General features: G+C 51.5%; 1 protein-coding gene across 1 annotated transcript in view; it reads right to left on the reverse strand.

Annotated features, from left to right (window-relative positions):
* Positions 1-621: 621 nt before the first annotated feature.
* RNF144A (ring finger protein 144A) overlaps positions 622-27,246 on the reverse strand; it is an 84,717-nt gene continuing 58,092 nt past the window's right edge. Inside the window, exons 3-8 of the mRNA XM_069494499.1 lie at positions 24,769-24,873; positions 24,562-24,622; positions 18,286-18,493; positions 14,454-14,601; positions 9,020-9,109; positions 622-1,444 (exon numbers count right to left, since the gene is read on the reverse strand). Coding sequence (XP_069350600.1) covers positions 1,313-1,444; positions 9,020-9,109; positions 14,454-14,601; positions 18,286-18,493; positions 24,562-24,622; positions 24,769-24,873 — 744 coding nt within the window. The 3' untranslated portion in view covers positions 622-1,312. The remainder of the gene's footprint in view (positions 1,445-9,019; positions 9,110-14,453; positions 14,602-18,285; positions 18,494-24,561; positions 24,623-24,768; positions 24,874-27,246) is intronic.

Genomic DNA, 27,246 nt, shown 5'->3' on the forward strand with positions numbered 1-27,246 from the left:
TCACTTCCTCCACTTTCAAAGTCAACTGATGGAGTGACGCATCTTCTTGCTGATCTGTGCCTTTGGCTGCTGTGGACACAGCCACAGTCAGCCGTGTAGAAGACCAAGTGGTAAATCCCACATCGAAATAACTAAGTGAAACAAATGAAATGGTTTTTCCTAGCAAGGGCAAAACGGTTAGCAACAGGACTTGGAACTTCGTAAGATACATGATTATTCAAAAGAACTAAAGCATTTACAAAATGTAAAAATCCAGGAAGCTCCTCCCCAGTCCCTGGGAGCCCTCCAGCCTCTGCCTGGAGGCTCTGACTCAGAGGATCGAGAGCTCTGCTTTCTTCTCTCTGTCTACTTGATGACTGGGGCAAGAGCCAGACTATAGTCATTCCAAGTAGAGCTACATTCTGAGTAAAACAGTTGGTTTGAAGACAATAAAAGGTATTTGCTGTCACCTGGGTGAGACAAGATGAGCCCTGTGAGCAGAGTTGAATGACCAAAGAGAGAGGAAAAAAAAAAAGCAAATCTAATGGAGATGTTCCTTTAAATATGTCAATATGTTCCAGGAAATGCAATGATATAGGAACCACATTTATAACAGTACATAGCTTACAGCGTTCAAAAAGTTATTACAGCAAGTTTCAAGAAAAACACAAAGAGTGCATAAGGCTTTCTAAATCTCCTGAAAAGTCGTTTAACTATAACTTCTTAAAATGCACATTTCAAGAAAGGCATAGGATGGTTTATATGCACCTTGTTGATTTTCACTACTCAGTTGGGAAAAAAAATGCCTTCTAAAAAGGATTTTACTAAATGCCATTAGTAATAAAAACAGTTGTCATAAACAGAGTGCTTTGCTCAAGTTGGAATAATCGGATTCTGTCTGAAGAGGGTTGCAGTCCTCAAAAGACTCCTCTCAACAGCATGGCACCGTCTTGAAGCCAAGGAAGAGACGAACGACATTTCGCATGAGAAAGTCTCTTAAGTCACCAGCAGCCATTCCTAGTCTATGGCCACAGAGAGAAAACTGCCTGGTGTGCTTCTGACAGTACCTCCCTGTCGTCTGCAGAGACTGATCTGTGGGGACGTGCCCTGCCCACGCCTGCCTCGCCTTCCCTGCGCCTCGGGACCACCCTGGGGCCTCGGCAAACGTGACGTCAGTCCCTGAAATCACGGCATCCAGCCTGACACTGTGAAGCTCAATGGGGCACATAAGGCAAGAAAGATGTTTAGTGAGGGGGGACGGGACGGCAGGGCGGGGTGGGGGACAGCCACACTTCCCGGAGGCAGGGATCTTGTTCCAGCATCGTGCCTTCCTCTAGGTGGGTAACGGGTCGTCATCACCTTTACTGCACTTGCACTTGCAGCAAAGCACAAAGGGAGTTGCCAGGAGCAGGAAAGGCGAGGCCACCAAGAGCAAGAGCCCAAATCCAGCAAAAATGCCCACGACCTGGAGGAAAGAAACAAAGGAGTAGAAGTAAGGAGGGCTGGTCTGGAGGTTCCATAGCTTAAGTGTGGTTTACCTACCCATCTGTCATCCACCCATCCATCCACCTATCTAACCATCATCCACCCACCCATCCATCTAATGATCATCCATCCATCCACCCACTCGTCTACCTATCCATCCACTCACCCATCCATCCACCTATCTAACCATCATCCACCCATTCATCCATCCATCTAATCATATCTATCCATCCGTCTGCCTACCCGCCCAGCCACCCATCCATCTATCCACCTATCCACCCACCCATCCATCCATCCAACCATCATCCATGCATCCATCCATTCATCCACACACCCATCCATGCATCCATCCAACCATCATCCACCCACCCATACATTTGACCATCATCCATCCATCTACACACACATCCACCTATCTAACCATCATCCGTTCATCCATCCACGCACTCATCTACCTATCCATCCACTCTTCCATCCATTCACCCACGCACTCATCCATCTACCCACACATTCACCCACCCATCCACCTATCCAATCATCCATCCATCCATCCATCCACCCACCCTTCCATCCATCTAACCATCATCTATCCACCCATCCATCTACCCACACATCCACCCACCCACCCATTCTTCCATCCATCCATCTACCCACCCAATCACCCACCCATCCATCCATATTTTCTTCCCTTTATTTTTCCCCTCTTCCTTCCTGCCCTCTCCTCCCTTCCTTCCCTCTCCCTTCTCTTTCCCTCCCCATTTCCACTTAAGCACCCGAACAGAACATCGATCTATCTATATATCTAATTAACACTTTCCTCCAAGCAACTGCCCTGAGCAGAACACTGTACTAGATATTGCAAATACAGAGCTGTATATCTGGTGGAAAAAGACCAAGATCTAATCATCTGATAATAATACATTTTACAGAAACTTCCATCAGGTTCCAGGTGCAAAGGGACGACATCTATGCTTGCTAGGGGGAAGGAGGGTTTCCGGGGCCAGACGGTTGAGATTGTAATGACGGGGCAGTAGTTAGTGTACAAGACAGCCTAGTATCTGGCTCTGCAGACGAGGGGACAGGAAAGACACAGGCATGGGACAGCAGGGAATGGCTTCACTCTCGTCCCTCCTGGAGTTTAATGCCCATCAATGACTGTTATGTATTTTGATTTTTGTTTTAAAACACTTGTATCCCTAGGTATGAGTAAATGCCAACAGAAATAAGCCTCAAATGGAGACATGCTGTCATCTGAATCGGGCAGTGTGGCTGGTCAAAGGAGCACGGAGTCTGCTTTCTGACTGGCCTCTGGCCTCAGCCGCGTCCCTCCCCAGCGCTGCCGAACTGAAATGAGGATGGAGCAAGCCCGCCACCTGGTGTGCCAAGGGGTAAGTGCACGCGTGCGCTCAGCACATGGCTCTGCTTCTAAGTCTGAGCTTCTCCTTGGGTCTGTTTTCTCAACTATAAAATAAACAACTGGCGTGGAAGATCTCTAAGGGCCATTATCAGCTCTAAAATATGACACTATACTAAAGTGTCCCAGATGTGTGAAAGAAAGCATATCTTGACTTAGACTTCTCCTGAAAACCAATGCAAACATACACCACACGCTCACACACACATGCATTTATCAATAAGATTGCATATAATGAATTATACCAGGTTGCATCTATAATTTAGGTTGTGCTGCTGCTGAGAACCACGTTGCAGCCCAGCTGGCCAAGCTCATTTGTCTGAACATCATATCCACGGTGGGATCACGATGTGTGAACCCAGATCGTGCTTTGTTAAAATCAAGTGCACGCTGGTATTTCAGAACACATAAAACACAGTCAGGCCGTCCTTATCTGGAGGGCATTCGTCCCAACCACTGGGAACACAGCTATCAGTCTCGAAGGGGCCAGAGAGCCTCTGAGGTCAAAACCAGGACGGGACCCATGACCAAACGCTCGCATGCCTGGCCAGTGAGACAGCACCTGAGCTCTTTGCGCAGTGCACCCTGGCTCTACCTTTGCGTGCCATTTGATCAGGTGGGTTCCCCAATCTATGGTGAAGCGGTGACAGGCGGGTGTAGATGTTGCCAGAGGAAGGAGGCCAGCAGTAAAGAATGAGACGGGAAGCAAACATCACACGACAGAAATAATCACTCCATGAGCGCGCTAGGGACCTGTGTGGGCCTTGATTCCATAATGCAGGAGACAGACGGGTAAACAGAGAGAAGCCGTGTATAACACAGCGTCCTTTCTGCTGGCAAACCCTGAGAGCCAGAGGAACAGTGACCCCGCCACCTGAGCACCCTTTGTCTGAGACGGACCCGGGCAGAGGGAGTTTCCCTTCACCACTCGGAGGAGAAGGAAGCGCTGGTGTGGGTAGGATTTTCCCTTGTCAGATGCTGGCGTCCCGCGGAAGGAGGTTTACTCTAGTGAAAAAGAAATGCCCCTTTTAACTCCTCAGCATGGTGGCCAATGTCTGGGAGAGTGCTGGAAAAACCCTTCACAGGGCTGGTGTTTACGGTGGACGTGCAGGAGGGCAGATGGAGAGCGAGCGGCTGACGCTCACACCACCGACGCCGGTGACCTCGGAGTCAGCAACACACGGGACATCCATGCACACTGAGTCTCAGCCGTCACGGCCACCCAGCTATGTCACGTTCCTGTTTGTTTCAGCAGAAGACCTTGCTACATGGAATAGAAAATATGTCCCTTGGGGTGAAACAAATTGTACAAAACCTTTACACAACGAAGACGTGATTTTTCATTCACCGAACGCTATCTTGTTAGAAAGGGCCATCTGACAGTGTGCTAAGACATGCGGTGTACAAAACTTTTACTCCCATAAAGACAATGACAGCAGCTGCAGTCATCTCAGGCAGGCACGCTCAAATTCCCCAGAAGCCCTGAGAGCAATTTTACTGAACCTCAAGTGTCATGCAGGAAGAGCTGGAGACTAGGAACCGTGAAAACTATCGAATCACACCGTGAGACCACGGCCCTCAAAGCTGGGGACCACGGGGCACTGGATTTAGGGCACACTTTTGAGTATCACTGAGGTATAAGCAGAGCAAGGGCCTGAGCGGCAGAGAAGCGTTTCCCCAGGGAACTCATGAAGCCCAGCTCGGGCGAGGAGCTGTGAGTCACCCCCCCATGTGAGCCAGGAGACACAGCACCTGCCCTGGTCAAGGGAGGCTACCGCCATTTGGTGGGTCACGGTTAGGACTTTAGTAAACAGAACAGGACAGAAAATACACAAGCACAGAGCAAGTACGTTACCTGTGTGGTGTACACAGGTGTTGTATGGGTGACAAGGTACTGTGCGTGTCTACCTGTGGGCTATCACAGTCAAATACAACCCAAAAGCCACTGCTCAGCACGTGTGTGGCCTGGGCTGCACGCAGTACCTGGAGGAGGTGGAGCCGGAGCAGAGCCTGGCAAAAGGCTGGCAGCATCTGGGCTGAGAGGACAAGGAGCAGAAGAGGAGGGAGAGTAGCAAGAATGAAGAGAGAGAGCAGCAGGCGGCCGAGCAGGGCTCCCCGAGGGGCCACAGGGCTGGCCAGGTCTGCTTTGTAGAGGGCTGGAGCTGAGGTCAGGTGAGCAGGGAGGCCCCAGCAGTTCCAGGGCAAGACGCATCCAGGTAGGTCCTGCCTGAGCATCTTACTCTGCTGCTCTAAAACCTTCTGTGGCTCCCTGGTGCCACACAGTTTTATATCTGCAGCATGGCACTTGTCCCCGCCAGGTCTCATCACTACTCTGTCCCCAACTTCCCACCAGCTGCACCCCCAGGTCCTCCCCAGCCGGCCCTCCAGGGTCACATTCTGCACTCACACCGTCCCCTCCTCCTGCAAAGTGCTCTCTACAACCTTCGCCATCCGGAACCTTTCTGGTCTTTCTTGTCCCTCATTTCTTTGCTTCTAATATCTCAGCCCACCTTGCGATCTTACGAGTCCCCGCAGCCGGCACGCGAACGTGCTCGGTCGGAATGAGCTGGGCTGCTGGGTTTCAGTCGAAGCACTGCAGTGGGGACCCCGGGGGCAGGACGGCAGCAGGGGAGACGCGAGAAGCCGAAAACCACGCAGGACATAGGGGAGGAGATCTCTTCAAATGGACCCATTCCCAAAAGGCCGAAAAAGATGAGTCCAAATGACGCCAGGAACCCTAAGGAGGGTGGGTGTCCACTCAAACCACTGCCCGCCCGTCGCGTGTCTGTTGCTCTTTGTCATATACGTCCCTGCTCTGCTTCCCCAAACACCATTGCTCCAGGTCCGACTCTGCTTTTGTGAACTTGATCTTTTTTGTCTCCCCTAGGGAGAGGGATGCCCAACTGTTCCTTCTCTCTGAATGGAGACAAACTCCACGTCACCCACCTCCACCGTCCTCCCACCAGGGGCAGAACCAGAAAATGAAGCGGCTCTCACAAGCTCCCAGGAGACCACGGCTCTGCCACGTGGACACAGACACAGCGACCCTGTGCCCCGTGTGGAGAGCAGTGGAAGGAGCGAGGACCGTCGGGTGCTCGGGGACGCCTGTACGCCAACGCACCACAGGCCACACGGCCGTTCACTGTTTCACACACTCCTGCTTCCGAAGTGTCCTTCTGTTCCAGGCACAGGACCTGGACGTAACAGGTGAGCAAAACGGGTCCCTGCTCTCCAGCCCACGTGTGTGCTCCGCAAGAGATGAGACACAGACTAGCAGGATACGTGGTCAGGGCAGGGCCCTGCGGGACATTCTTGGACAATGATCACAAAAGACGTCAAGGAGGATGTGACGCCAGGATTGGGCCCGGAGGGGACCAAAATTCAGATGTGCAGAGCTGGGCGTGGACAGGAAAAGTAGAGAAAGAGCCATGGAGACCAGGGCAGGGGGCAGAGCACAGAGGCAGGGTGAGCACGGGCGACGCAGCCCAGACGAGGAGGTCCAGAGTGAGCCCAGAGGAGAAGGGAAGATGTGCCGCCTGGACCGGGTCAGGGCGTCCCAGGTTCCCAGGGCACGCGACCAAGGCTGCTCAGACTGCCAGCTGCAGCTGCGGCCCCGGCCAGCAGCCAGGGTCGCCCACCAGCCGCAGGGTGAGGCAGCAGCCCGCAGAGAACTTTGCCCAGCAAAGGCCACACTGGGCGGAAAGGAGCCGCCGCTGCTGAGCCTTGTTCACACCGCGGATCCCAGAGCAAAGTCCACGTGAGGATGCAAAGCCAGTGCATTTGGGGAGCTGATCACCCCACCCGACCCAGGCCAGACTCCTCGGGTAAGTCACTGTCTCTTACCTGGAACTCACTTTCTCTACGAGTAAACTGCCAGAGGTGGACAATGTGATTGCCAAGTTCCTGCCTTGCTCTGACTTTCAGTTCTGCCAAGGTGCACCCAGCAGCTTCCACCCGCACAGTGGCTGCAAGCGCAGGGTGCCCGAGCCAGCACCCGGCCATCCCCTGCGAGGCAGCCAAGGGGACAAGCAGCACAGGAGAGGGACGCAGCCCCCTTATGGCTCCTGTGATGGGTGGGGACAGGGGCGTAGGTGTTGTCATGGGTTGAATCTTGTCCTCCCAAACGCTATGTTGAAGTTCTAACCTCCCAGAATGGGATTTCACTTGGAAACAAGGTCTTTGCGGAGATAATTAAGGCAAAAGGAGGTTTTAGGGTGGGCTTTCATCCAACACGACGAGTGTCCTTCTACAAAGCGGGAATCTGGACAGAGAACACACGGAAGGAAAACCACGTGAAGACGCACAGGGGAAGGCCAGGCACGAAGAAGGACTAAAGTGACGCATCCACAGCCATGGAACACCCACGGCTGCTGGCAGACCCCAGAGGCAGGAAGGGGAAGGAAGGATCCCCCAAGGGCTTCAGAGACAGCACGGCCCCGTGACACCTTGATTCCCAACTTCCGATGTCCAGGGTGAGTGTCGGTTGTCTGAGCTCCGGCCCGTAGTGCTTTGCCCCGGCAGCCTGGGCAGGCTCCACGGACGTGGACGGGGCGGGAACCGAGCTGGGCGCTCACACACGGAGCAAGAGGTCACCGCAGCTCGAGCCGACGCTCAGCCCAGAGGGCAGCGTGTGACGGCCCCTGGGCCAAACCTAGCCCGAGGTCTGCTCTGAATACGCTTTACTGAGACGTCATTCTCGCACCGAACGACTCTCCCGTCTAAAGTGCGCAGGTTCAAGGTTTGCAACATATTCACTGAGTTATACAACCATGACCGGCCAATTTTACCACCTGCTTTTATAAAGAGTTTGCTGGAACACGGCCACCAAAATCCGCGGACATACTGTCGATGGCCACTTCCGTGCCACCAGGAGTCGACAGTGGCAGCAGAGACCTCACGGCCTGTGAGGATATTTACCCCCCGGCCCGTCACAGAGCGTGTCTGTCACCCCTGCTGCGACAGGCTTCGCCACGCCAGCGCTGGGCTGCGTTTAGGCCTGTGGAGAAGCCGCAGTTGCAGGGAATCTTGTCCTAGTCCCAGGCGGCTGCCTGGAGACCGGGCTCCCTGTAAGACGGGGCTCACAGACCTCCCTGGAGGCCCCCGTGAGAAACGCCTGAGGGGGTCGTGGGCTGAAGCCCTTCAAGCCTCCTCCACGAGCGACCAGGGAGCCTTGGCAGGCGAGACCCTCTTCTAGCCAACCCCTCGGTGGCTTCCCACGTCACCCCAACAAGATCCAAACGTCTTTCCGTGGCCTGCAAAGCCCTATGCGATCTGTCCCCGACATCGTCTCTGGCCACCCCCTGCACTCCTGGTTCTACCTTGGCCACAGGACCTTCATCCAGGGTTCAACCCCGCCCTGTCCCCGTCCCTCTGCCCAGCCCCACACAGTCACACAGCCAGCTCCATGTCACTCGGTGGTCAGCCACGGGCACCTCCTCCGAGGGGCCTTCCCGGCCTCTCAATCTCGCAGACCCCTCCCCTTCACAGCCCCTCTGTGGCTGATTGACACTCCGCAGGTGCTGCTGTCCCCATAGAGAATGTGGGCTCAGCGAGAGAAGGACACGTCTGCCTCACGCACCCCTGTGTCTCCAGCCCCTAGAATAGCACCCGGCACACAGTAGGTGACAACTCTGTGTTGAGAGCACAAATACACATTAACTCACACGAGGGGCCTTCACAAACTGCAAAGGCTGCACAGACTTTACTGCACAGGGGCTTCCTCCCCTTCCCTCTTCCACTGTCCTGTGACCACCTTGCTCCCCCAGGGCCGGGGGAGAAGCTCCTCGTTGGGGCTAAGCCAGGATTAGCTAAGCAGTCGGGGATCCCCACCAAGGTCATGAGTGACGTGTGAGTAATCTAACGTCTGAGGCTGCAGATTTGTCACGTGCTGAATATGATGCAAATTTACTCAGACTCCGGGCAGGGCTGCCGTCAGCACAAGCTCAGACCAGGGAAAACCAGCGGGAACCGCCTCCACCAGCTGTCTTTCTGGAGGGCAGCTCTCCGGCCAGTGAGCACGTCTTCTGGAAATCCTTCTAGAAATCTCTCTCTCCCCAACCCCCACCACCACCTCCCGTCTCCCTCTCTCTCTCCTCTCTACCCCCTCCCAGAGACCAAAGTTCCAGGTGAGTCCCCTCCTACCTGTGTCCGATGCCAGATCACGGATGCCCGGGAGTGGCCCAGCTTGTTCCGGCAGGGTCCCTTGTCATAGTGTATCAGGAGGAAATCGTCCTGCGAGGTGCAGAGAAAGAGCAGGCGAATGAGGGATTCCTACTCGGCTCAGTGAATATTCCGGCCTGCGCTGCGTTTCTTCCTCTATGCTCACAGCAGGTGGAGACACCGAGAGGTGACAGAAGAGGGAGAGCGTGCAACTATGCACGCCCAGCTGCCCGCGGGGCCCAGCTCCTCCCCTGGGGCCTCCCCCCCCCCCCCACAGCGCAGCCTCGGGCGCTAGAGGGAGCCCTGGACCAGATTTCGGCCCGGCCCGAGGAAGGGCCTCCCCAGCACAGCGGCCGTGTCTTGTGTGGGGACAGAGCAGATCCAGTGCTGACGCAGGGCTGCCCGCAAGCAGGCCAGCTCGCTGCTCCCAGGGGCTGCCAGGGGCCTGGCTGTGTCGGTTCCACTGGGGTCCTGCGTTCACACCTTCGCACCAGCAGGACTGGGTCTGTCCTGGGATGAGGTGCTTCCCTTCACCTCTGACCTGACCTCCAGGCGTGCCAGGCTCTCACCTGGAGAGCACGTCCTCTCCGCACAGACCACTGGGACTTTCCCCTTCACTCAAGGACAGCTGGGGACCATCTTCCATCTCCTAGTCCTCCGACTGCAGAGTGAGCAACCCCTCCTCTCTGGGCACTTGGGAACATTTCACGCGCCCCACCGGGACCTCCCACCCCCTTCACAGGACAGTCCTCACGGGGTTCCCAGAGCCAGGACCCTCACACAGTCCGTCCCTTGCACTGTGCTCCCAGCTGAGCGCCTGGCACCGAAGCTCAGTGACACCCACTAGGGTGAGGGGACCCCCTGCTCCTCCACGAACAGGGGCCGCTTCCTCCCCTGCGGCAATAAAGGGAGCAAGTAGGTCAATGGGACCAAGGAGGGCAATGGCTCTTGGTCCGTGTACCTGAGGCTGCAAACAGATTGCCTCTCTGGGAAAACAGTGAATAAACACAGGGCCCATGTGTCCTAGAGAACAGGAAGTCACTCTTCTGAAAACCAGAGTCGCTGTCTCCTGGCCCTTCAAGTCGACTGAGCTGGCACAGCCTGGGTGGCTGCAGCCGCCGGCCTGCCTGTCACCCCCAGAGCGTGCTGGGTTTAGGGGTCACACCTCCCGTGCCTGGACGTACACAGGTGCACCATTAAATCTCGGCTTTTGCAGTGGTAGCAAGAGGCCTGGGCTGGGGCTGGCGGTCCCAGCAGTGGCTGCCCACCTCACCTCTGTGCCCGGAGGCCTCATCCTGAAAGGAAGGGGGGCAGTGGGCACAAAGCCACTCCTGGCCACACGTCTGTCTTCTGTGAAGCAATTCCTGACCACTTCCGTCCACTGAGAGCTCTCTCCTCCCTGGGCTCTTGCTATCCTTTCCTTCACACACACACACACACACAGACAAGCTCATTTTCCGTGTGTCTCATTTTCCCAGACTGCCTACTATAATGTCTTATAGAGACTTAACGAGATTTTAATTATTAATGGTTTCTGAAACATAATCAAGTCATGTGGCACTATCCAGTTTGGAAGTCTTTACTGATCTCCACTAGCAGATGTGGACACATCTGGCCGGACGTCAGGGCCACCTGGGCGGCTTATGGACAACAAAGATTCCTCCTGGGCTTCACCCCACAGATACCGACCCACAGGACTAGGTTAGAGCCCGGTCCCCAAACTCCCCCAGTGGTTCTGCCCCAACTTGTCCTGGGACCAGAGCCCGGGAAGGCCAGGCACGGTCAGCTGGGCACATGGGCCTTCCTCAGGGCTGGGATTTATCTTTCCAGCATCTCTGACCACGTATGACTTCAAGTCCTTCTTCATCACATCCAGTTCTTTGGCAGCTGCCTGGGCAGCACACCTTGTTCTCTTTGCCGGGTGAATGGACTCACTCAGCGTTCAAATCCTCAGCTGACCCCCAGTCCCCAGACCCAGAGACTTGCTGCCACCCCCTTGGGGCTGCAGGGACTTTACACCCAGGCCTGCAGCCTTCTTCACAGCAACGTGTCCCTATCTTGCTTTACGTTTTGTCGCCATGGAGATGACATGCTCCTCGAGGCCAAGGACTTCGCCCCCACCCCCATCTCAACAGCCCAGGCATCCACCCAGAGTGGAGCTGCCAACACACAGGCAGGTATTGAGAACAAGATAAACATTTATTAAAAGTGCACCTTTCCTATCCCCTGACAAAGGCACTGTCATATAGTTTTATAATATTGAATGATTTAATAGTGATTTTCAGTTTCTTGATGAAGCCCTTGGTCGGAAAGATTCCAGAAGGTGCCAGTAATGTAGATGCATCTTTCTGTCAGGAGCGTTTCCCTACGATTGTCCAGAGAAGTTTCACTAAAGTCCTTGTTGGGAACAGAACAACGGAGCACGCTACGGAGAGAGCTACACTCAGCCTGATGTTCCAAGATAAAAACAAATGTCTTCCGGCAATCTGAGCCCTTTCAGGTTTAAAATTTCCTGTCCCACTCTAGCGATGACGGATTCTAGAGTTTGAAAGGTGAGACTGGAGCCCGTTCCCAGCCTCGCCAGCGTGGGACTTTGGGAAAGGGGGTTAGCCTCCCTGGCCTTCCTCTGGAGAAAAGGAAACGATAATTCCAGCTCACAGAAATACTACCTGCATTACACAGAGTCGGCACGCAGAGCAAAATTACCCCAGTATATGCCAGCCACCCCCCAAATAACCATAAATAGAAAAGAGAAAGAAACTGCCCATGTCCCTTTCTGCAGCCAGTAGCGAACCTGCGGCCACGTGCATATTTGAGACCCAGTGAGAGTTCGCCGGGAGCTGGGGCTGGCCGAGGCAGAGGACAGGAGTGTAAGGAGTGCCACAAGGAGGAGGAGGAAGGTCTGAAATGATGCCTGGCTCTTCAAGCCCGTGTGCAAGATGTGCCTGGGGGAACTGGGAGGAGAGAAAATCTCAGTGAAATGCCCTCCTCCCTCCCCAAGCCTGTGCTCCTGGCTGGCTTCAAGCCACGCTCTTGTTTCAAATCAAATCACTGTTAATGTCCTTGATAAATTGCCCCAGTAGTGGACTCCCTTCCCTTCAGAATCTGCTTTCTATGGCAACGGGGTCATTTTTCAGCAGCTCTTCATCTACAAAGGAAAACAGGAAGCCCCTGGCCACCAGGACGAGGACTCTGAGGAGCAGAAATGCAGCCTGGCTCCTCTGCCACTAGCAAGGACGCAAGACCCCGGCCACAGGGCGGGGGCAGAGGGGCAGGGGGAGTCTTCCTCGGGACTAGAGCAGAGGAGAAAGACGCTGCCCTCCCGCTCCCTCGAACGCACCCGGGCAGCCTGGGGACCAGATGGTCTCCATGTCTGTCCACGTCTGACACTGCCCTACACGATCCTCAACGGTAAAACTGGCGTTCCACTTCCTCCTTTATGAAAAGTTACAAGGAGTGGAAAATTGCAGGCCAGATATTAGATACCATATCATAATTCAATAACCAGTTTTCAAAAAACTGGAATACAATAAAATGCAAAAAAATAAGAAATAAGACTCTGAAGGCCCTTCCTTTGTAAGGCTTCAGATGTCTTCCTATGAAGTCAGTGAACAACCTCGTAGTTGGGACTTGAGTTAAAAAGAATTAATCTTATCAAACCGATCCACTAGATTTGCCTGGGAAGTGAACATGAAGCCTCAGGATAGAACAATGGTCGTATTTCCCCCGGACTTGTTTAGCTACATCAGGTTCTACTGTAAATTTAGTCATCTACATTTAATAAAGGCACAACAGGCTTTTCAAAAGAACAACCCTGAAAGAAACAATCTACCTAATTTTTTAAAGTGGCCTTTCTATTGCAGACCTGTTACTTTATTTAATATTCCATCTCAACTAGACAACTCATTCTCTTCCTGACAACCTCACATCCAACCTTCGTTTCACTTTGTGAGCCACATCTCCTCCTTCCTGGCAGAGCTGAGTTTTCTCTGCCAGCAAGTGCCAAGTTGAACAGCTCTGACACAGCCCCTTGGTGCGGGTGCTCACGCAGAAACACCGGCGTTAGACAGCCACGATAAGAAAGAACAGTCTTTGGGCGGATGAATTCCAACAACCTATACATGGGCTTGTTCTGAACCCGTTCCTTTGAATTAGATCTGAACAGCTTAATACGATTATTGCACAAACTAGATGCATCCGTCCCCGCTGTAAGGAACAGACATAAATACATCCCTTCATGACAGATGACTTGTTTTGCTTGGACTGTCACTAACCACAATGGTTTTAATAGATAATTAGATCTCCTATTTAATTATAGTTTTAAAAACGTATGTACAAAGGAACTCCTCTAAAACTAAAGCCAGAACGTCATCATTTGGCAAGATGCTGGTGGCGCTAACATGGGTGGGGAAGGAGAAACGAGAGGCTGCAAAGAAGCACCATTAGCATCGGGCCGGACTCTCCAGGCTGTGGGGCCGTGGGGCGAGCTTTGGGATTGTGACGGGGGAGGCCAGGTACTGTCGGCAGGGAGCTGGGTGCTGCGAGCACGCTCAGCACCGTGTGTCCGGGAGACACCGCAGACCAGCCTCCACAGAGCACGCTTGGGAGAAGGCTGCCGTAGCGGGCCACAGACGTCCCTTCTGCATGGTTTCCTGCCCGGCAGATGACGTGTGTGTCAATGAATGCGCAAGTGCCCCACACCAGCAGCCCCTGCGTCTACCTCCCTTTGCTGTCCCACTAACGGTCCCTGTTGCAGACTGAATGCTGGTGCACCCACAAAACTCATATGCTGAGGCCTTACCCCCCAAGGTGATAGTGTTAGAAGGTGGGGTCCTGGGGAGGATGACTCGGGTTTGGATGGGGTCACGAGGGTGGCACCCCCGTGATGGATTAGTGTCCTTCTGAGAAAAGAAAGAGACCACAGCCCGCTCTCTCTGCCAAGTGAGGACGCAGTGAGAGGGCGGCCGACTGAAAACCCGGAGGGAGCCCTCACCGGGAACCAGGTCTTCTGGCAGCCTGATTTTGGACTTCCAGCGCCCAGAACCACGAGAAATAAATGTCTGTTGTTTACGCTGCCCAGTCTATGGTATTCTGTTACAGCGGCCTGAACGGACTAAGACATTCTTCCCCCTGAGACAAAACCTAACATCCTAACACGGCTTTAAAACCCAGGCTGAATCCCGAGCCTGCACGGAGCACTCATGTCCCCAAATGCATCAGTTGCTGCCTTCTGACGTCATCGCACTCAATGAGTTAGTACTTCCATAAATACAGAAAACAACACTCAATAGTGTTACTTCTCTGTTTCACAGGAATAACCTCTGAGCTCTTGAGGAAGCGGCTGGTCCATCTTCCTCATTCCAGATCTACACCTCAGAGCTAAATGCAGCCCCCTTAAGCCGAAGGCCGTACTCACGTCCAGGGACTCCAGGCAGTACCAGCAGAAGGCGTGCTTGCAGTTCTTGCACATCATCTGCGCGCACCCTTCGTCGCGCTCGATGTAGACTTTGCACTTGGGGCAGCGCTTGATGGGTGCGTCGTCCTCTTCCAGTTTGAAAGCCGAGCTGTGGGAGAGACGTCGTGAGGGCTCTGGGCAGAGGGCGCCCGAGACACACCCCGCAGCACCGGCTGTGCTGGAAGCATGAGCTCAACTACGGAGAATGAGGCCCCTTGTTATTAAACGCAAAAAACCAAACAAATGCAAACTCCAGAAAAACAATAAATAACCAAAACACTGTGAATCAGCCAGTTTGAGTTGGGGGGGTGGGGGGAGGAGACCAGCCTCAGCACATATCTAAATTTAGATAAGTATAGACTAAAGAAAATATGGCAAAAGGTTTATCATAAGGGACGTACCCGAGTAATGGTGTAATGGTCAAACAATATGTCCTTATTCATATATATGTCTATTTTCTGAAGGGTTGATAATAAATTTTATGCACTTTGCTATTATCAGAAAAAAATAAATGTTATGAACACGTACAAATAAACATACATTATTTGCTTAGACAGATCTCCGTGGCTCGTCTTATAAACTGTTTTTCTGAGAAGTCTGGTTAGGTTTGCAGTGCTTAGCATGAAGGGCTTTAAGCCAAGGTCAAGTGCAGGCTCTTCCACAAAACAGCTGTAGGACAGCTCCCTGAGCCCCCGTTTTCTCACCAGTGTGAGCATAAGAGAAGATTCTGTACGGCAGAAATACAGTGTAGAGTCCAGCTTGTGTGAAGTGCCTGATAAAAGGTAGCAATAATTCAATGCTGCTAATAAAAAGATAAGAGATATTTAAGTATGACTACAAAAGGATGTCCATCCCATGTGATTTATTTTTAAAGGACTACTTAAGAATATTCATGAAAGCGTCGGGAAGAACGAATGATAAACTGTTAGGAGAAGTTACCACTGATTATGTGGGTGCATCGGCTCTAGTGTCTGAACTGCCTGCGTCAATCCAACATCACCAGGAGTAAAACACTTCCCTTTGGGGTGAGCGGCCTTTTTGGAATTTAATACATTTATGAGTATATATTCACCGAAGTTGAGCAAATTCAGGCATTTTGTGTGCATTCTGGCTGAAGGACCTCCCATAAGCATCATAGTCAGTATAAAAATTAAATGTAGTTTTGCTTTAGGATGAGCTTTCTGACAATAGAAGCGAGGCTTCCTCCAGTTGAGGTGCACCCTCTGGCTGTGTGTGACTCTGTGCTGTCCACGAGCAGAAGGCGACAGGACAAGCACTAGTGAGGGAAGCAGTAACCCTCGGAGTTAGGAGCAGAGTCTTGAGGCAGAGGGACAAATCCTGGCTGTGCTACTCGTGTGTTATCTGTCTTAGTCTCTCATCTGCAGAACAGACTGAGGGGGCTGCCAGCACGGGTCTCTGTGGGGTGTTGCGAGGATTAAAGAGTGTGCCGTGTTGAATATATACACACAGCAGCCTGCACGGCAAGTATCAAGCACCCGACAAACAGCAGTTATTATTAATATCGTTACCCAAAGATGACAAAACCGTCTCTAGCTCAAATCTTCTCCAATTTAAAAGGAAACTACAGACCAAGCTGGCCACACAGAATGTGATTTAGAATAAACTGAGGTTACTACAACGAGCAAATGAGACAGCGTGTGTGCAGATAACTCCAGAGGGACCCAGCACAGAGTCAGCTCTGAGCACACCTTAACCTGGCTTCTTCTGGGACTGGTTTTGATTTTGCAAAGAGCTAGAAGTCATGAGGCACAAAATCTGGTGGTCAAGTTGGTTAGCAGGTTGGAGAACATTATTTTGTTTTCAAAGCCAGGTGCGAGTTCAAAGTGACGAAACCAAATTCTCATGTGACTCACAAGCTAATTTTGAAAGAAATGCTATGAACAGTGTACAGAGTGTCTCTTGGGGAAACTTTTCAAAATGCAAACAGTTAAAATATGCAAGTTCTGGTGCACTGTGTCATGCATAAAAATGTGCATGGTACAGATGATGGCTTTCAAACATTTCTTGGTATCTGAATTACATTTAAAATTATTATTAACAACTCGTACTATAAACTCCAATTTATTAAGGCAGACAGGAGTCTCTGACAGTCTAATCGCAATTGACGTGCCTGGATGCCTTTGAGCAGCAGGCAGGCGATGCTAATGAGCGAAGCTGGTCGGGTGGATAAAAACATGGTTAAGGGGAAGACTTAACCTTAAAAAAAAAAACTCTACTATATGAAAAATAGCTGAGTGTCTTCTCAGTTACAAATGCCAGCTGACAGTGCCAGCTCTCAGTTCCAGGGAGACGAGAGGGGGCGGTGAGGACGGTGGGGTTTGTGCCCCATCCCCTGTCTCTCCCCTGTCCCTCCCCGTCCACAGAGGAGCCACCGCTCAGCCCCAGCTCAGGGTCAGCACGTGGGAAGGTGGCTCACAGAGGCTGGGTACTCAGTGTTCCCAGGGAAGCCAGAAATTCCTATTTTTAAACTTCCACAAAATGAGATTTGTGAACTTTGATTTGAATCACCCTTGCGGCATGATTTAAATGAGACCAGAATGTCAGGGATGAAGAAAAACTAAGTCATCAGGCCCCAACACTCACCACCCTCTATCTTAAGTTTGGAGGTGCGGAAGACTCTAAGTACAAGGAGGAGATTCACACTAGAGTCTGCGCACCTGCTGGGGCCCGGACACAGGCGCCTGGGGTCAGGGGCCCGGCCTGATGGCAGCCGCCCCAGCTGATGAGCTCCAGTGGCCAGGCTTGTAACCAATGCACAAGCTCAGCTGGAACAGAGGGGGAAGCCACCAACCTTGCCCTGGGAACCCAAACGTGACAAAGGGGATGTGAGCCTTGTCCCCAAGGGAGGTAAGAAGTGTCTGAGAAAGGAGGAGGGCAGAGAAGGGAGTTCCAGGCACAGGAACAATTGTGCATGGGGAGGAGATAGGGACCCTGAGAAGCTCTGGGGCTGGAACACGGCATGGGACCAGGGGCGTTGCAACGGGAAGAGACGAAAAGGAGACCACTCATGACAGCACCCTTGGGTGGGGGGCGGGCGCCGAGGCAGCTCCTCTATCGGGAACGCGGCCTGTACAGGAACAGGGCAGCTGTCTAGCGGAGCCATGGGATCCACAGATTTTGTAGGATACAAAGACCTGGATATTATCAATTTCATATGGTTCAACCTACTAAACTGTAAGGTACACAGAGCAGTGCCGCAGCGTGCACCTGGGCAGGCAGCCTGGCCATCTGGCCGTCGGGGCAGGGGGCAGAAACACAGGAGAGTTTCCCCATATCCCTCCTGACAGCCTTGACATTTTAGAGAGACATGGCCACTTTGGCCTCAGGCAGCTGCAAACCTGTTTTGGGGGGTCCTTCTGGTAATTACAACCTGTGCCCCCTACTCTTGTGCCTGTTCCTGCACCCCCACTTTGGACCATCTTCACCACGGTGGAGTCTTAGAACAACTTCGGGTATTGCAGGACTCGACACCCTTAACAGCAACTGGCTGTGGGTGCACTGGGCCTTCTAGGCATGCAGTGTCGAGCTCAGTTCTGACGCAACTTTTTATTTCCAGGGCCTTGCACAGTGCCTGGCACATGGTCAGTTTTCAAAAACAAACAAATACGCAAACAAGTAACTACAGGCTTCAGAGAGACTCAAGAGGTGGAGAGTGTTGGGGCTGACCTGGCTGCAGCCACGGCCACCCCAGTGGCACTCTCAGGAGGGAAGCAGCCCTCCTTCTCCCAGCCCGCAGCCGTGCCTCTGGCGGCAGCTTGTGCACGGACGGTACCTGGTCTCCCCGGGGAGGAAGGTGACGGGCATGGTCTCTGGGCAGCCCTGGCCGGGGTGCCAGCTGGCTTTGCAGGTGGAGCAGAATTCCATGTGGCAGGCTTTGCACTGCACCGGCTGGGGGCTCTGCTGCCCCACGTCCTGGAGCTGACACACGGCCTGGCAGGTGGACGCCGGGCACCACGTCCGACAGGGATCGAAGAGCACCTCTGGCACAGGGAGACAAAACGGGCAAATCAAACCTGGGAGGCCAGAGGGTCTCAGGGGTTACAGGGGTGGGTCGGGGGTAGGGTGAGTGCCTGCTCCCCCACCTCCACTCTAGCGCCTCCCACACACAGGGGCACAGTAGACCTCCAGACACCCCAGGTGTCCCTCGGGGATGCTGCTCCTGCCCCTAGACCATTCTTGGCTCCTTGGGACACCCCTGCTTGCCCCCGAGGCCCAGCTCGCAGCTCATAGGCATCTATACTCAGGGAACCTTGGCCTGCCTGCCTGTCTGCGGTTTCTCTGAGCGCTGCACAGACCACCACACACCACGTGTCCTCCTCTGCCTCTCAGGGGACAGCTTCCCGCAGTGAGACCCGTGCCTGCAGCCCGTCTCCGCACGCCCGCCCTGTGCTCAGCACACCGTCAGCCCTCAGAAAGGACGGAAGGAAGGCGCTGGAATTATTCTTCTAAGCAAAGCGTTCATCTGCCTAAGCTTGTCTCCTCTCCCCAGTTTAACACGTTAACTGCCACACGAGTGGTATTCAGCCCACGCTAGTTTTGAGCCTGGGGCCTCCTGAAGCAAAACCCTGCAGCTGGTTCATGAAAATCTTACTTGTTGATGTTCTTATTGTTACAATTAATATTGACAATTTACGTGGATTTCGTTGCATATAACTCATCCACAGAAAACAATAAAAAATAACAAATTAGAAAAGATCGTTTTGTTTTAATAAAACACATGGCCCCAGGGAAAACATTTTCCCTGAGTGTGGCAGTCACTGTGTTAAATCTAGCCGGGAGCTAATTACTACATGAAATAACCCTTCAAGGGCCAGGTTTCCCTCTGAATCGGAGCCCGAGATGCTAAGAAGCCCAAGTTAATGGAGTTAGTCAGGAAGTTTATTTTTAAAAACAGGATACCACGACACGCCTGTTGCTCCACATCTTTGTCCAGAAAGTGCATGTATTCAAATGTCGGTACTGAGCTGCCCTTTGCTGTGAACCTGGTTATTCATTTCATTTGGTCCTGCGTGACGCTGACTCCCCAGTGAGGGGACAGTGGGGAGGAGCCACACTAAGGCTGTGCCCCAAAGCGACTGCGGCCAACCGAATCGGGGTGCTCCCAAAGGCCTTCAGGTAGGCCGCGGCTCGTGAGCTCTTCAGCAGGGCTCTTCTTGGGATGTCATCAGGACAAATGAACTTCCCTGCGGAGACTTGTGGGGCACGGAAATGCCCTTGCAAACTTCCTGTCCATGCGGCCGGCAGGCTCAGCGCGCCTGCATCTCAAACGGGGTGCCTACAAACTGGGGTTCCAGGACGCGCTGGGGCTGCCCGTGGGCCGCATCTCACCCACACACCTGCCACCGGACAGCGGCGATTCAGTTGCTCAGTCACGGCTGGGGCGTCCTGACCGTGCACATGCACACATACGTGTATGCCCGTGCGTGCTTTACCACGGGCCCCAAATAAACACGGACACCAGAGTCAGCCCTCTAGGGAACGGCTCATGTCGGGTATAACCCTGAAAGTCATCTAACCAAGGGTTGGCAAACTTTTCCTGTAAAGGGCCAGATGGTAATTATCTAAGTCTTTGAGGGCCACGCAGTTTCTGGGTTTCAGTCTCAGCTACTCAGCTGCGACACCGTAATGCAAAAGCTGACACAGGAATCTGAAATGAACGTTTAGTAAAACTTAAATCACAGCAGCCGACCACGGGCTGGGCTAGATTTGGCCCCCTGGCTGTGCTTGGCCGACTCTAGATCTCATCTAACCAACTCTGCCTTTTCTTAAAAGACGAATTAATCAAGAGCGCAAAACTGTCAAATTATTAGGTCTGGCAGAGATTAAGAAGCACTTGATAAGAGAAAGGACTCTGGGACTCAGGACACGTGTCCCTCTTTAGTTGATCTTCGTCACGAGAACATAAAATCCCCAGGATGCCCTAACACTGGGTGAACCAGTAAAGTAGCTCTCGTCTTACTCGTTGGCGGTTTCAGGGTTTGCTTTTCTAAGGAAGCTCGCAGCTGTCAGATCTGACTAGGTGGCTTTGTGGGAAAGCACAGTCCCGGTCTGTGGGGCACATGTGTGGGGGCAGACGCCTGCGTCTCGCCTGAGCTGAGGGGACACAGCAGAGCAGGGAGGGGGGTGCCCGTGCCGCTCAGGTGGCCTGAGTCCCCTCCCACACCCTGCCTGACTCATGCCCTGTGAATTCAGCCACACAGCTAGGCCTGCTACCTGTGCATGCTGCGGGGTGAGCCCGGCTTTGCCCCAGACGAGATTAAGAGGTCCTGGACCTGCATGGCACCTGACGCAGGCTCTGCAGGGTGACACAGACTCCGAGATAAGAGGTCCTGCCCCTGCACGGCACCTGACGCAGGCTCTGCAGGGTGACGCAGGCTCTGCAAGGTGACGCAGGCTCTGCAGGGTGCAACGTGCTAAACAACACATACGATGCAGGCAGAGAAACCTTCAGCCTGCTCTTTGCTTTCTTCCCAATGTGGCACTGTGGTGACAGACCGGATGGACTGTGGTCCCACTGCTCTCCGGACCCCACTCTGGCTCTGAGGACGCAGCAAACTGCCCGAAGCCCCGTCTCTTCATTGACGTGCTGGGCAGGAGCCACCTCCCATCCATCTTCCTGGCACAGGAGGGGACAGGCCATGACGCGCCCTCATCATGGAGGGCCCATTATAGCACGGAGTGGAGAGCAGGGGAGACCCAGCTACAGTTTCCATGGGAACGACTTAAATTTCATGACTTTTGTCCTCACAGAGCTGTGTCAGGGCAGTGCCTGTTCCCAGGTGGAGAGATTCCCTAACGAAACGGTAAAGGACAAGTATCTGTTCGATTTGCTGACCGCAGACACCCTTCCCATGCTGCCAGGGCTCATCACACCTGTGGACAGCGCCCTGGGGCTCGGGCGCAGATTTCTATTAATATTCTACGTCACCCTCTCCACTGCTGAACTCCCGGCTGCACGCGAGATGAAACCAATTGAAGAGAATATCCACTGAGAGCAACCCTAGGAAGTTTTTCTTTTCAAAATCCATATCTCTCTCTCTATCACATATATATTGCTAATATTATACATTGTATATTATGTCCTATATGGTATGTTACAGCCACAACATTGTACGTGCGTGTATATATGTGTCTAAGACATATTTTCAGACAAAGCAAACAATACACTTTCTGGCACACCAGAAGAAACTAATCATAACTCCAATGTCCCAAAGATACATTCATAATAGATTAATGAAGCAGGTCCCTAATAGCCCTCTACTGGAAAAAGTCCAAGACTCTTTAAAAATGTGGTTTTCCTTTGTAAAAAACAGATGCCTACTGTCCGAAGCACCAGGTAAATGACACCCTGTGAGCTCGCTCTTGCTGCACTGCTGGGCCTGGCACAAGACCGGGGTGGTGGCTTTGGTCCTGTTGTGAGACGGCCTCATTTTCAGGAGTCCTTGGTTCTGGTTAGGCCTGATTACTGGTGGGTAAAACCAGCGTATTCTTTCATCTCTCTGAGCTTTACTTTCTCTTCAAATGCAAAACAAAACAACACAAGACCAGACCCCACTTCAGCCTTCAGGCGACCAGGCGCTCTGCTGGGGTGGAAGACTGGGACAGAGCCAACGTGCCCATCTCTGGGATGGTGGAGCTTCCGGACAGACCCGCACGACGTGAACACGCACATCGCGGCACAGCTGGTGCTCAGGGCCGGCATGGACGGTGCTGTGGAGCATGCAGAGAGTGAAAGCCTGCCCCCACCCCAGGCCCTGGAGGGACCGGGCGGAGTAGGTGGCCTGAAAGGAAAGCAGTTCCTCAGCCCCCATCCCTGGCTTCCTGCTTGCCAAACCCCCAGTCACAGAAGGGGAGAGGTTTACATTAGAATCAAGGCTGTTATATTGCAGGAGACATGCTAAGACTAAGTGGAGACAGTGTATGCAACTTAAACTAACCACAGGACTTTTTGGTAACTAAATGTTTTCAGAAAAATCACTGAACTGTCTGAGTTTTCTTCCAGGGCATTCTCCACTGGCTGGATTTTAGAGGCACAGAGCAAGTCAAAATTTGCTTTTTGATCCTGTCTCCAAGCTCGTGCAAAGCGCTGGCTATAATCCACAGCTCTATTTTAGCTCTGACGTTTCAGCATTTCATCTAGACAGGTCTTAGTTGCATTAAGTCTGAATTCTTTCTTGTAAAAAAAAAAAAAAAATTAACATGTAAAATGTTTTAAAGTGATGGGTTTGAGAGGTATTTTTTTAAACCTAAGTAGGCTTCATGTTTATGCAAAAGGGAAAAAAATCTTTTTTGACTAAGCCAAAGTACAAAAGAAATGAAGTTAAAATTATTAGGCAGAAAAATTTACCCAGCTGCATTTTTAAATTAAATTCAATGTTATACAAAGTTCATATTCTTATAACCCAAAAAACTGCCAGTTTTTGTCAAGATTCTCTCTGGAAAATATTTTCAAAAGAGCCTGAAAGTCTCAGCAACCCAAATCAATCAATTTTATAGCTCCACATGCTGACTTTTGCACCAAATAGCATTATATTACAGCCATAAACTGCTCCAAAGTAAATGATATATGCCATTTAAATAAAGGAGCTCTTGAAAACAAACTTCAATGCCATGAAAAATAAATCCTATTTGATGTTTTTTCTTAAGTTGACTCCTATTGGCTTTTTCTTAGAGACAGGGTCTTGCTGTGCTGCCCAGGCTGGACTCTACCTCCTAGGCTCAAGCGATCCTCCTACCTCAGCCTCCCGAGAAGCTGGTACTACAGGATCGCACCACCATGCCCGGCTATTGTTAGTATTTCTTTAAAATAGTAAAAACAAACCACTCCCAGATTGAGCTAAACTGGGCATCTCTGGTCTGTTCCGCCTTCCAGCCCCATTGCGACAGGTTCTCACGTAAACACGCCCTCCAGGGTTGCATCCCAGGGGTGAATCCTCCCCGGTGCCAGCAGGGACCTGAGCGCCAGTCCGGGAAGGGGCAGGGCAGACATCAGCGGTCACAGACTAAGCTGAGAACTTGAGAGCTGGCACACAGCGTCCTCACGGTGACGTCCTGCACAAGGAGCAGCACCTGCACACGCCTGGCCCTCGGCTCTTCTGCAGATGCGCCCGCAGCTCAGAGCATATATAAAAACAAGGCCAAACAGAGTTCTCAGGCTCTTTACAACAGCATTGTGTGACCCGAGAGTGCTTCGGAGAGCAAAGACAAAGACCTCTCCTGGACAGCCCACATGCTTTAACGCTTTGCAACAGGATCCCCACAGTGACGTGACACTGCTCTGCCCACCCTCACCAGCTGGCTCACGCCACGCCGTTCTCCCCAGGGACCCCTGCGTCTGCGTCAGGCCCAGCTCCGGCAAGGAGGGCTGTGCAGGGCTCAGCAGGAGGGGTCACAGCTAAGGGTCAGGATGTCTGGTCCCCAACCGCCTGTGGGAGTTAGAATCAGGGCAAGTCAGTTAGCCTCTCTGAGTATCGGTTTAACAGGTAACAAGAAACTGGCCTCCCAGGATTGCTGCGATACTTCCGGGGAGGAGAGGCCCAATTATTCATTCAGCGCCTACTATCTGGGCCTGCACCACGTGGGGAGTCGGTGCAGACTCAGCACCGACACTCACTGTTAGTAGGACAGCAGTCACTGCAATTGCTACTGCGCTTGTCCTCGGACTTCCTCCCACACCTTCGTATCCTTCACATCCAAGGCGGGTCTAAGAGTTTAGCCTTCAAACCGCCAGGCCTTAATCCAGCTGAAGAATAATGCCAACAGAGTCATCGTCTTTAACCCACCCCCAAGGCCTCAATCCTATAAACCAGTGCATTTCATGAATTCTTCCTGCTACCAAACGGATCACTAGCCAAGGTCTTCCAACTGTGAGCTGTTCAGAGAATTCAAAGTGTCAGCTGAATTCCAGACGTTTAATTCGTATCAACTTTTCCACTCCTACTGCGGCCTTTTCACTCCTATTAAATGGCAGATAATCGTATCTACCAAAAGAACTCTCCCAGACGGTATCCACCTTCTGTTATAGGAATCACAACACCAGGTCACCTACCTCTTTCAAACTGTAGCTTTTTGTATCTTTGCATAATTTCAGCCGCAACCATGCACTCAATCTAAGGGAAAAAAAATACAAACAAGAATGAGAACAAGCTGAAGGCTAGAATACAATGCAACATAAACCTGAACCCATGTCACCCTGAGCAGCTAAGCAGGGCACACGGGCATCCATCAGGCAGACCCGACTGCTCACGGCACGTGCCTCGTTCTCCTGCAGGTGGCCCTGTTTAGGGCAGGCAGCATCAGGGCAGCTAATTGCAGTCTCTAATCCTTCTTTGATCAAGAGCTCAACGTATTGTTTCAGGCACTGCAAGAAAAATAGAGAAGTGTCTGTAAAGATCTTTATGTCCTTAATGCCAAAGAAATAGGGATGCATTTAAAAAAAATGGCCAAGCACATTGTTCCATCACAGTTTTATACTTTCACTGTGCAGCCCATAGCAACAACCAAATTTGAAGTTTAGAGCTTTTATTCATTCAACAGATTATTTAGGGGGCACCTGTTCTGTGCCAGGGACTGTACGCCGGTTCGCAAGGTTAAGGCTGCGGGTTAGATGCCTGCACACAAAAGCCAACAACTGTAACAGCAAGAAGAAAGGCAGCGAGGGAGGCTGGGAAGTAATATTTCTCAAATGCACATGAGATGTCAGGCACCATACTAAACTCTTTATTTTCCATTGTCTCATTTAATCCTTGGGACGTTTTTAAAAGAAGGGTTTGACTGTTCCATCTTTCAGAAGTGAAAACTGAGTCACAAAGAAGGAACTTGCTGGCTCACCCAGATCGTAAGGGCAGAGCCTACATTCGAACCCAAGCTTGCTCGGCTGAAATGCCCATGCTCTGCCCACTGAGAAGCCATGTACACTTGGTCATCCTCATTAGTGACTTACCTGGCAATTACTGACTGCCAGCCTTGCCTACTTGGGAGTACTGCTTGAAATCTGAAGTGAGTCAAAAAAGATCGAGTGGAGGATGCAAAGTGCAGGTAACGTGCAAGATTCTCTGTCCTTTATCGGTACCGATGCACTCTTGCTTTACAGAGTCTGCTAGTCTTGGAAATCTAGTGTTTCCTTGAAAAGCACATTAAAAATAGCAATGGGAACACAAGATATGGCTTTCCCCACGTAGGCTCATTACCAAAAGAGACTACAGTCAAACTTTGAAGTGCTTATGCAAGAACTCAAAGAACATGGGAAAATGAGGCCATTCGTGAAAGGAAAACAATGTAAACATCTCAACAACATCCCCAAGTCAACTTTAAATCATAGTCCTAAATTCAAAGTTCATAATAGCAACACTATCATAACAGTACTAAAATATTATAATGGGAATTCATCAAGCAAAGTCCATAAACTTTTGTGAGGCTGCGACCGCCTCAAAAAATGTATTATTATAAGAACCTATGATTATTATTAATGATAATTCAGTCTTGTGGGCCTAAACTGAAATCCAACTGCAATTCCTATTACTTCTATGTTTAGAACAAGTCTATTTCTCTCCCTCTCTGACTATCACCCTCATTCTCCTGATCTTCAATTTTGGGTGGTTCAATCTACCTTGCAATATAGTAGTAAGAATTTTATGCAAGGAAAAGAGTCTAGGAAAATAAATGAAAAAGAGTATATGCTTGATATATAAAGACTAATTTAATCTCAATGGGTAATTCTCCCCATTCTAGAAAACCAGAATATTTCATTTATTAAACACTAGATACCAATTTTTTTAGAAAATGGAAATCAAGGCCATCCTCAGAAAAAGTCATTTCCCAAAGCTTTTCTCAAAAGCTATAACTTCACGTACATACTGCTCCGCTGGTGGCTCTCAGCTGAGGGCCCCGGGTGTCAGCCTGGGTTCCTGCCGGGGCTCTGACAATGGTAGTGGCCCTGAACTTAGATGACGCACGAACACACCTACCTTTTGCCAGGTTTAGGGAGAGAGTTTCCATCCATGCTCAGGGCATTGAGCATGGATGAGCCCAGTATTGGAGTTGTGTTTGAGGCACAAAATGGCAGTTTTCAGAGATAAATGCACTAAAACCAATGCAAAGGCCTTCCCCAGAACGAGGAGGGGCAAAGCCAGAGAGAGGCAGATGGTGAGGAAGAGAGAGGAGTCAGGCCCCGGCCCGGGCAGTTTCAGCTGACCTGCTACCAGGCAAGGCCCTTGTGTGTGGCTCAGTGGCGTGGCGCAGGGCTGCAACTGTGGCCTGTTCTCAGCTGGCACGTGAGCGGAAGGTCCTGTTTATGGCCAGGTGCAACATGATGAGGGAAGAAAACCCTGGCTTTGGAGCCAGGTGGACTCAAGCAACCCTTGTCCCTCTAGTCAGAGGCCATGAACCAGTTACTTGAAAAGTTTGAACCACGGCTCCCGCGATGAGAAAGTAGGGATGTCTGTCTTGCTAGGCTTTTGTGACAGAAAGGAATAAAGTATATAAAAGCACCTGGCACAACACCTGGTAGACAGCACCAGGTAAGGAAATAGTGGCTGTTGTTCTCTCCCATCTGTCTATCTGTGTGATGTTTCTTACAGTTAATTATATGCATTGAAAAAAACCCCAAGAAACCCAAAACCTTAGCAACAAAATCATTATTTTACTGTCTATAATTAAGTTTGTCTAAATTGAGTCTCTGGAGGTTACCCAAATGCCTTAAAATTGTGGTCCCCAACCCCAGAGCCGTGGACTG

The sequence above is a fragment of the Eulemur rufifrons genome, chromosome 19 (genome assembly GCF_041146395.1).
Source record: "Eulemur rufifrons isolate Redbay chromosome 19, OSU_ERuf_1, whole genome shotgun sequence".
In the NCBI taxonomy this organism is placed as follows: Eukaryota; Metazoa; Chordata; class Mammalia; order Primates; family Lemuridae; genus Eulemur; species Eulemur rufifrons.